This window comes from Mustelus asterias, chromosome 21 (assembly GCF_964213995.1).
Source record: "Mustelus asterias chromosome 21, sMusAst1.hap1.1, whole genome shotgun sequence".
Lineage (NCBI taxonomy): Eukaryota > Metazoa > Chordata > Chondrichthyes > Carcharhiniformes > Triakidae > Mustelus > Mustelus asterias.
Genome location: NC_135821.1, coordinates 4752331 through 4763460, shown reverse-complemented (window position 1 = coordinate 4763460; position 11130 = coordinate 4752331). Strand labels below are relative to the sequence as shown.

General features: G+C 44.6%; 1 protein-coding gene across 1 annotated transcript; it reads left to right on the top strand.

The window, feature by feature from the left end:
- The first annotated feature begins 2948 nt into the window (after positions 1-2948).
- On the top strand, positions 2949-6237 carry LOC144509494 (ferritin heavy chain B-like). Its single transcript, XM_078238402.1, has 4 exons — positions 2949-3050; positions 4915-5061; positions 5731-5856; positions 6082-6237. The coding sequence occupies exons 1-4, from the start codon at positions 2949-2951 to the stop codon at positions 6235-6237; spliced, it is 531 nt and encodes a 176-aa protein (XP_078094528.1).
- Positions 6238-11130: the final 4893 nt, after the last annotated feature.

The following is an 11130-nucleotide window of genomic DNA, read 5'->3' as shown; positions in this document are numbered from 1 at the left end:
AGTGTGTACAGTGGTTGTAGAGGGAGTGAATCATGAAGCTGGTGGGTAAGGTGCCAATCAAACCAGTAGCTTTGTCCTGGATTCTGTCGAGCTTCTTGAGTGTTGTTGCAGCTGCACCCATCCAGACAAGTGGAGAGAGTTCCATCACACTCTGGACTTGTTTGGTGGGCAGGCTTTGAGTTACTGGTCACAAGATTCCCTGCCTCTGACTGGCTCTTGTAGCCACAGTATGTATATATATATATATATATATATATATATATATATATATATATATATATATATATATATATAGCTGCTACTGCCATGGGGACACTAAGACACTATATCTTTGAGACAATCCAGAAAATCAGTGAATGTTCTAGGGATCCAGGTTCAAATCCCGTTGAATTCAATAAAAAAAAAATCTGGAATTAAGAATTACTGATGACCATGAAACCATTGTTGAGAAAACCCATCTGGGTCACTAATGTCCTTGAGGGAAGGAAATCTGCTGTCCTTACCGGGTCTGGCCTCCATATGACTCCAGTGTCACAGCAATGTGGTTGACTCTCAATTGCCCTCGGGCAACTAGGGATGGGCAATAAATACTGGCCCAGCCAGCGACGCCCAAGTTCCACGAATGAATAAAAACAAAAGTTCTGTTTTCTCTTCAATGGTGACCCCCCCCCAGAATGTTGATAGTGGGGGGAATTCACTGATGGTAATGCCATAGAATGTCAAAGGGCTATGATTAGATTCTCTCTTGTTGGAGATGGTCATTGCCTGACACTTGTGTGGCACTAATGCTACTTGCTGCTCTTCATCCTAAGCCAGAATGTTCTCTGGGTCTTGCTGTATATGGGTGAGGAGAGCAACACCAAGAGTTCAGTACAAGGAAGAGCGAGATCATCCACTTTGGAGCAGGGAACACCAATCAAAGTGTTTGCTGAACAATGTGGGGAACTGTGACAGGGCAGAGGGAATTATGGGTCCATCTCAGAAATGACAATGTATTGCATAGACACAAATAAATTGAAAAGACAAAGAGAATTTTAATTTTCATCCCAATCAGTCTGGAATACTGAGGGGTTAAGGTTCAGCTACAGTGTATAAAGTATGAGTTTGAGCATTTGTGAACCACTGCGTTTAGTTCTGATATATTGGCTTTGGAGTGAGGGATTCACCAGAATGATACTCGGGTTAAGGGGGTTAAATGATGAGGCAGTTTGCACAGAACAGCCGTGCATTCTCTCGAGTACAGAAGAATAAGCGATGATACAATTGTTTGAGATGATTGTTAGGGTTCTGGATAAGAACCTCAAGTTACCTTCAGACTCCTGACTACACCCTAACAAAGTTTCTATTTTGGCATAAATGTGAGAATAGGATGATTCACTCCAGGAGTAATTCCGCTGACAAATTAGGGATATTTTATAGTAAAACAAACTTTATTTAATAAACGTTTAAATATAACTCTAACAAATGAAGCAGTGTAACCATTAATAATATTTTAAAATGAAAGGAAACAACTTTACTTTCTAGCTTATCACTATTCCCTTTTCAAATAAGCTTACAGACTTAAATTCGACATTAAATACAGTTAGCAATCAGACATATACTTCCTATAATGAGTGCAGACAGTCTTGAAGCTTTCAGAGAGAAAACTGAGTTCCGATCAGCTTGCAGAAGCCTCTGTCTTCAAACAATTCCCAGCTAGAACTGCAAATCTAAACTGCAAAAGCTTCTTCTCTCTGCTGTAGACCCAGATCTGCCCATTAAACCATAATCACATGAATCTTTCCATCAAAATCCCAAAGAAACTTTTGGGTAAATAAAAGTCCATTAGCTCTATCAAAGCATCAGATTCCCAGCAGAACGGAGCAATCATCCTGCTTTTACAACGCCAGTACTAAATGTTTTTTCCAAACACACGATCTGCCTGTGGAATAAAACTGAATTTTAAACAGTCCCCTTCAACATAAATATATATATATAATAGATTTGCTTATGGGATGTGAGTGTCTCTGGCTGGGCCAGCCTTTATTACCCATCCCTGAGGCCATTTTAAGAGTCAACCACATTGCTGTGGCTCTGGAGTCACATGTAGGCCAGACTGGGTAAGGATGGCAGATTTCCTTCCCTAAAGGACATCAGTGAACCAGATGGGATTTTCCGACAATTGACAATGGTTTCATGGTCATCAGTAGATTCCTAATTCCAGATATTCATATCAATTACACGACTATGATGACATGATGAATCGATCTGATTGGGCAGATATGACTGGACTGGAAGACATGGAGCTTACATGGGGTGAGGCTCAAGACAGGGCCTGATGGAGGAACATTGTTGCAGCCTTCAGTCCCACCTGGGTCTGGGAGGATAACTAGAGGGTAGATGGAGAGAAACTATTTCCTGGTGTGGGATAGTCCGGGACAGGGGCAGCAGAGTCTTCAGGCTGGAGCGGGACTGTTCAGGGAGGTTGTTAAGAAGCGCTGCTTCACACTGAAGATGGAAATCGGGAAGTCTCACCACGAAAATGTTGAGAGTTATTTAAACTTTTCCAAACTGAGCTAGCGAGCTATTTGTTAGCTCAGGTTATGAAGGGATGTGGGATCAAGGCAGATTCATAGAGTGAAACTCATGATCAGCCATGATCAAATTCAATGGTGGAACAGGATGGAGGGGCTGAATGGCCTCCTCCACTTCCAATTTTCCAATCCCAGAAAAAACACCTGAACCTGTCTGTATCCCACAGAATTGATTGGCTCTGGGTAACACACCCCACTCCCTCTTTCATTGGTGCCTGGGATTCACAACAGAGTCCTGATTGGTTGTCAGGGGTTGTCAATCAACCTTGGTGATGTCATTCCCATTTTGAATGCAGGATGTCCCAGTGGTATAAATACAAGAGCTTGTGAGGGTAGAGGTCGGCTTGTTGTTGTGTGACTCTTATCCTCAGTGAGATGGCTTCCCAAGTGTGTCAGAACTACCACAAGGACTGTGAGGATGCTGTTAACAAGCAGATCAACCTGGAGCTCTATTCCTCCTATGTTTACCTCTCCATGGTGAGTTTTATTTCTGGAGGGTGAGCCCCTATTTCTCAATTAAGACGGTGACATTCTGAGCAAGGTGAATTTCCTGAGGTCAATGCAGACATTCCTAGTCTCCATACAATGAACACCCTCTCAAGACAGGAGTGTGTTTCTTGTTCTTTAATAGCTGTGTGCTATTCCTGAAATGCTTAAATCTGAAACTAACTCCAGCGTTCCTGTTTCTGATACAGGATTCAGTTTGTACAAGTCTGCACCTGATTAACTTTCCAAGAGGTGACTGGATGTAGCACTTTGGGGTGGATGGGGTCAAATGTTATGGGGGGAAATCAAGATCAGGCTTTTGAGTTGGATGATCAGCCATGATTGTAATGAATGATGGGGTAGGCTTGAGGGGCCAAATGGCCTCCTCCTGCTCCGATCTTCCATGTTTCCAGCTTGGCTCAGGGAGCAATTAAATGTAACTGAGTGACTCGTTAGTGCAACATTGGCTGTCTAGTTGTGGCCAGTTATTAGCTCTTAATTAATTCCTGTTGTGCCTATTGTACAGGAAGCAATGATTTGGAATGGACTGAATTGGAAAGATTTGTTCCATCACTGACACTGGGGAGGGGGGAAATGTCTTGCTGAGTCTCTTTCAGTGTTGAAATTGGAGACTTTAACATTGTTCCTTTAATATTCTGCATTGATACACATTAGTTAAACTACACACAAAAACTTGCTGTATTTAAAGCCTCTACGGAGGGATCTCCCCCAATTACGTCGGGGACCTGGGGTGGAGGGTGATGCATGCAGCAGTTCTGCACAACCGTAGGATTCACTGGTTCACGGGCTCCGAAGACTGCCCTTTCTGCGGCCTTGTGGAGTCCGTGGACCATGTCTATGTTGTGTGTCTTAGGCTGCACTCCCTTTATGTTTTCCTAAAGAACCTTTTGTTGATGTTTTGTCTGCACTTCAGTCCCACGCTCCTGATCTACGGACACCCGGTGCGGAGAGGGGAGGGTCGGGATGGCGACCTCCTCGTGAACCTGCTCCTTGGCCTGGCGAAACGTGCCATTTACCGGTCCAGGCTGCGGGCGATCGAGGGGGCCGTCCATCCTGACTGTCTTCCCCTCTACCGCGGCTACGTTCGCGGCCAGGTGTCCCTGGAGAGGGAGCATGCGGTGTCCACGGGCGAGGTTGACCCGCTGGGCACCGCAGGGGTTGGGGTGCATTATTGACCCTAATAATCGCATTTTAATTTGATGTTTTAAAGTTTCCTTTGTACTTTGATTTCTGTTCGGGCTGTTCCCCCTCCTTTTTGGGGAGCTGCCCCTTTTACTTTGTCCTGATTTAATCTGAGTTTGTTTACTTGGTTTGGTTTGACCTAAAAAGAGGGCAAAAGACTAATTGGTGACTTAGGATGGCACAGTGGTTAGCACTGCTGCCTCGGTGCCAAGAGCCTGGGTTCAATTCTGGCCTTGGGTGACATTCTGTATGGAGTTTAGATGTTCTCCCCATGTCTGTGTGGGATTCCTCTGGGTACTCTCTTTTCCTCCCACAGTCCAAAGACGCATGGATGAGGTTGATTGGCCATGCTAAATGGCCCCTTAGTATCATGGGGAATTAGCAGGGTGAATATGTGGGGTTGTGGGAATAGAGCCAGGGCCTGAGTGGGATTTCTGGGCAGGTTTGATGGCAAAATGGCCTCCTGCACTGCAGGGATTCTGTGACTTCATTTTCCCAGCTCAGTTTAGTAACTGGGAGCCCCTCACTGAGAACCAGATGTCAGGAATCAATAACAAATCTACCATGAAGCTGCCTTTTATTTCTTTACTGGCTGGAGATAAGATTTGGCTCTGACCTGGTCACTCTTCACTTGTTGTTTTCCTCTCCTCAGTTCTGTTACTTTGACCGGGATGATGTTGCCCTGAGTCACTTTGCTGAGTTCTTCAAGGAGCAGTCACATGAGGAACGGGAACACGCTGAGAAACTGATGGAATTCCAGAATAAACGTGGAGGCAGAGTCATCCTGGAGGATGTCAAGGTTGGATTCTGGGAGGAATTGTCTGTAATGATGTGATTCAAGGTCTAGTGAGATTAATGAATAAAATTGTCAGTGTAAAGGAGATGTGGCATAGAATGAGTGGTGTTGATCTCTGGCTCACATGATCTAATGGATAAGGGTCTGGTACATGTGGGGTTAATGTGGGACTGAGTACAGTACTGCCTGCCCTGAGTGGGAGAGCATATGACCCCCAACTGAGGGTTGTCCAGTGTTGGACACTGAATAAGCAGTGGGCATGGTGACAGCTCCTAGTGTGAACCCTTTACTGTGTATATGTACTATATAGTCCTTGTACAGTGAACCTACAAAGACTTGAAGAACTAGCAATTGGTATTCAACACTCTACACAGGAATTTCAATAAATGTGGGTGTTTGTCAGGGATTATTTTCTGCACTGCAACCAAACTTGCTTGTGTAGGAAACTGAGATCAAATGTGGACATCCGTGGAGGGAAATTCCTTTTTGAGGATGTCAAATAACTAGAATGCACAGAGCATTTTGACTCCATTGCAGAGTTAATGGCTCGACCTCCTGTCCAGTAATTGTCTCCACTGTCATCCCAGGGATTAACCCCCAATATGAGACTGACCCCTCTTCTAAATGGGAACATCACCTCCCAGTGGCACTAACGAGACCTCTCTTTTTCAGAAGCCAGAGCAGGATGAGTGGAGCAATGGTCTGGAGACAATGCAGAGAGCTCTGCAGATGGAGAAGAATGTGAACCAGAGTCTGCTGGATCTGCACAAACTCTCCTCTGGGAACACCGACCCTCATGTAAGTCACTGATATGGGATATTGGACAAATGGAAATGGTGACATGTTACTGTCTCAAGGTCTCTGAATCTAACTGGGGATTGGTGATGGAGAAGACAATGCTGTCCCAGTAATCTTGGGATATAAATACACTCTTCAATCACTCTCTGGATTGCACCATCTATTGAGGAAATCCAACTAACACTTGTTGCTGAGATGTTAATGACTTATCATCCTCCCTTTCAGCTTTGTGACTTCCTGGAGACTCACTACTTGGATGAACAAGTGAAGATGATCAAGAAGCTTGGAGATCACATCACCAACCTGAAGAGACTGGGAGCCCCTGAGAATGGCATGGGAGAGTACCTGTTTGACAGGCTCACCCTGGGGGAGAGTGACTGAACCGAGTGCAGGGGATAAAGTTGTTGTTTTTGTATAATTGAAGTCTTTGGACTCCATGCATTGTGGGAATGAACAAACTAAAAATAAAACTGTCTACAATGGAGTGAATTTTGGCTCTTGTGTTTCAGTTCGTAGATTGTTGTACAGAGTAAATCAGTCTGATTTTAACACCAATGGACCAGCTGCATCACTGACTCTCTAACTCTGTCCTTTGTGCATTTATCGAGTACCTTTGCCCAACCAACTTTGACAACATTTAGAGACCAGTGCTAAGTTGCCTCGTAATTGTCAGATCTGAGCCTAGCTGGCTCACTCAGGATCTATAGGTGTTAAATATTCTCTCTGCCTTTTGCACCAATGGCACCTTCCAAACCATTAGCTGCTGTGAAATGAAGTTCCTTAGTGCCATTGTTTCCAAGAATCAAATCCAGGCTTATGTCCCTGGAATTATAAGTCAAACATATTGGGGTGGGGGGGAATGATAGAGATCTAAATTGACCCTATCCTATCCACACGCTGCTGAGCTTTAGAAGCCAGAGTTCTGGGAGGTCCCTGCACTCCTGGTACTAATGGGAATTTGGTCAATATTGCCTGACAAGTCAAACTTACTGGCCTCCGAGGGAATGGTGGGGATTCCTTTGTTGAAGATTGATTCCTTTGTGTAAGAAGGTTTCAAACTGTAGTGAAGCAAAATGCAATCCTCTCAAAGGGCTGAAGCTAACAGTCAATACAAAGCAAGCTGACTATCGCCACCTGCTGCATCAAGACATAAAACTGTTTTTAAAGCTTATTAGTGTCACAAGTAGACTTGCATTCAGAGTGCAAGGAAGTTACTGTGCAAATCCCTGAGTTGTGACATTCTGGCACCTGTTCGGGCACCAAGGAAGAATTTAGCACAGCCAATGCATCTAACCTGCGCATCTTTTGGACTGTGGGAGGAAAGCAGAGCACCTGGAGGAAACGCATGGAAACTCCACACAATGACCCGCAGCTGGGAATCAGCACGGCAGCACTGCTAACCACTGTGCCACCCTATTTCTGTTTAATCTTGTACATTCATTCAGAATTGTCATTCCCAAATCCTACTCGATTTCCATTGCTTCCTCCAAGGCTGAAAAAGATTGGAGCTTTGTTGCTACAGCCGCATTCATCAGGAAATTTTAGAATCTTATTTGTGATATATATAAATGATTTGGAAGAAGGTGTAACTGGTGTAATCAGCAAGTTTGCGGATGACACGAAGATGGCTGGAATTGCGGATAGCGAAGAGCATTGTCGGGCAATACAGCAGGATATAGATAGGCTGGAAAATTGGGCGGAGAGGTGGCAGATGGAGTTTAATCCGGATAAATGCGAAGTGATGCATTTTGGAAGAAATAATGTAGGGAGGAGTTATACAATAAATGGCAGAGTCATCAGGAGTATAGAAACACAGAGGGACCTAGGTGTGCAAGTCCACAAATCCTTGAAGGTGGCAACACAGGTGGAGAAGGTGGTGAAGAAGGCATATGGTATGCTTGCCTTTATAGGACGGGGTACAGAGTATAAAAGCTGGAGTCTGATGATGCAGCTGTATAGAATGCTGGTTAGGCCACATTTGGAGTACTGCGTCCAGTTCTGGTTGCCGCACTACCAGAAGGACGTGGAGGCGTTAGAGAGAGTGCAGAGAAGGTTTACCAGGATGTTGCCTGGTATGGAGGGTCTTAGCTATGAGGAGAGATTGGGCAAACTGGGGTTGTTCTCCCTGGAAAGACGGAGAATGAGGGGAGATCTAATAGAGGTGTACAAGATTATGAAGGGGATAGATAGGGTGAACGGTGGGAAGCTTTTTCCCAGATCAGAAGTGACGTTCACGAGGGGTCACGGGCTCAAGGTGAGAGGGGCGAAGTATAACTCAGATATTAGAGGGATGTTTTTTACACAGAGGGTGGTGGGGGCCTGGAATGCGCTGCCAAGTAGGGTGGTGGAGGCAGGCACGCTGACATCGTTTAAGACTTACCTGGATAGTCACATGAGCAGCCTGGGAATGGAGGGATACAAACGATTGGTCTAGTTGGACCAAGGAGCGGCACAGGCTTGGAGGGCCGAAGGGCCTGTTTCCTGTGCTGTACTGTTCTTTGTTCTCTTGTTCTCTTAGTTGGGAATGTCAATAATGAAATTAATCTTCAGTTATAGAATCCCAGTCATGTTAATGTCTTTGTACATCAAGTTTCCAGAAAGGGGAATGGATTATTCCTCTCTGTGAGCATTTCATCATCATCCCTACTTCACTCCAGGTTGTGATATGGAATTCCAAGCATGTGGAAAGAATCTCCCAATAGTTCCCTCTGAACCAGTAACCATAGGCCTTTGTCAAAGTGTCTGCTGTCCAGCTGGGTGGCCATGGAGTGTCCATGTGCTTGGACAAAGCCCTTTGTGACCACAAGACATTCACCGCATCCTGGAACTGTGCCCATTGGTGGCATCTCTCCCAAGAGGCTTGGGACTGTGGGGTGATATGAATCACTCCCTCCACCATCTGCCCAGTCGAAACAAGAGTTAACTTGCTGCTTTTCAACCTACGCTAGAATGTTCTCTGGGTCTTGCTGTATATGGGTGAGGAGTGCAACACCAAGAGTTCAGTACAAGGAAGAGCGAGATCATCCACTTTGGAGCAGGGAACACCAATCAAAGTGTTTGCTGAACAATGTGGGGAACAGTGACGGAGCAGAGGGAATTATGGATCCATCTCGGAAATGACAAAAACTATTGCACAGACACACTAATAAATTGAAAAGACAAATAGAATTTTAATCTTCACCCCAATCAGTCTGGAATACTGAGGGGTTAAGGTTCAGCTGGAGTGTATAAAGTATGAGTTTGAGCGCTTGTGAACCACTGCATTTAGTTCTGATATATTGGCTTTGAAGTGAGGACTTCACCAGAATGATACTCGGGTTAAGAGGGTTAAATGATGAGGCAGTTTGCACAGAACAGCCGTGCATTCTCTCAAGTACAGAAGAATAAGCGATGACTATAATTGATGTGTTTGAGATGATTGTTAGGGTTCTGGATCAGAACCTCAAGCTACCTTCAGACTCCTGACTAGATCCCAACCATGTTTCTATTTTGGTATAAATGTGAGGATAGGATGATTCACTCCAGGAGTAATTCCACTGACAAATTAGGGATCTTTCATAGTAAAACATACTTTATTTAATAACAGAATTTAAATATAACTCTAACAAATGAAGCAATTTAACCATTAATAATATTTAAAAATGAAAGGATGCATCGTTAGTTTTTAGCTTATCACTGTTTCCGTTCCAAATAAGCAACATTCCTCTTACAGACTTAAATGCCACTTTAGATACAGTTAGCAACCATACATATACTTGCTATAATAAGTGCAAACATTCCTGAAGCATTCAGAGAGAAAACTGAGTTTCAGATCAGCTTGCAGAAGCCTTTGTCTTCAAACAGTTCCCAGCTAGAAATGAAAATCGAAACTGCAAAACTTCTTCTCCCGAATACAGACCCAACTCTGCCCATTAACCACATCATCACATGACCCTGTCAATTAACTTCCCAAAGAATTTTCTGTGTAAACTAAAGTCTTTTGCCTCTCTCAAAATAAGAAATTCCTATGTGAAAGGAGTAATCGTCCTGCTTTTACAACATCTGAGCTAAATGTTTTCCAGACACACTGACTGCCTGCAGAATAAAGATGAATTTTAAACATTCCCCTTAAACATAAATATAACATAGAATCCCTGCAGTGCAGAAGGAGGTCATTCAGCCCATCAAGGCTGCATCAACCACAATCCCACCCAGGCCCTATTCCCGCAACCCCACATATTTACCCTGCTAATCCCCCGACACGAGGGTAATTTTAGCGTGGTCAATCAGCATAACCTGCACATCTTTGGACTGTGGGAGGAAACTGGAGCACCCGGAGGAAACCCACACAGAGGCTGGGAGAACGTGCAGACTCCACACAGACAGTGAATATATATTTATATATATCAATTGCACTGATGTGGTGACATGATTAATAGATTTTATGGGGTAGATTTAACTAAACTGGAAGACATGGGGCTTGCTTAGAATCATTGAATCCCGACAGTGCAGAAAGAGGCCATTTGGCCCATTGAGTCTGCACCAACAACAGCCCAATTCAAGCCCTATCCCCATAACCCCGTGCATTTACTCTGCTGATCCCCCTGACACTAATAGTCAGTTTAACCTGGCCAATCCAACTAACCTGCACATGGTTGGACTGTGAGGAAATCGGAGCATCCGGAGGAAACCCACGCAGACACGGGGAGAACGTGGAGACTCCACATACATGGGGTGAGGCCCAAGCTAGAGGCTAATGGAGGAACATCGTTGCAGACTTCTGTCCCACCGGGGTCTAGGAGGATAACTAGAGGATGGATGGAGAGAAACTATTTCCTGGTGTGGGATAGTCCGGGACAGGGGCAGCAGAGTCTTCAGACTGGAGCGGGACTGTTCAGGGAGGTTGTTAAGAAGCGCTGCTTCACACTGAAGATGGAAATCGGGAAGTCTCACCCTGAAAATGTTGAGAGTTATTCAAACTTTTCCAAACTGAGCTAGCGAGCTATTTGTTAGCTCAGGTTATGAAGGGATGTGGAATCAAGGCAGATTCATAGAGTGAAACTCATGATCAGCAATGATCAAATTCAATGGTGGAACAGGATGGAGGGACTGAATGGCCTCCTCCACTTCCAATTTTCCAATCCCAGAAAAAACACCTGAACCTGTCTGTATCCCACAGAATTGATTGGCTCTGGGTAACACACCCCACTCCCTCTTTCATTGGTGCCTGGGATTCACAACAGAGTCCTGATTGGTTGTCAGGGGTTGTCAATCATCATTGGTGATGTCATTCCC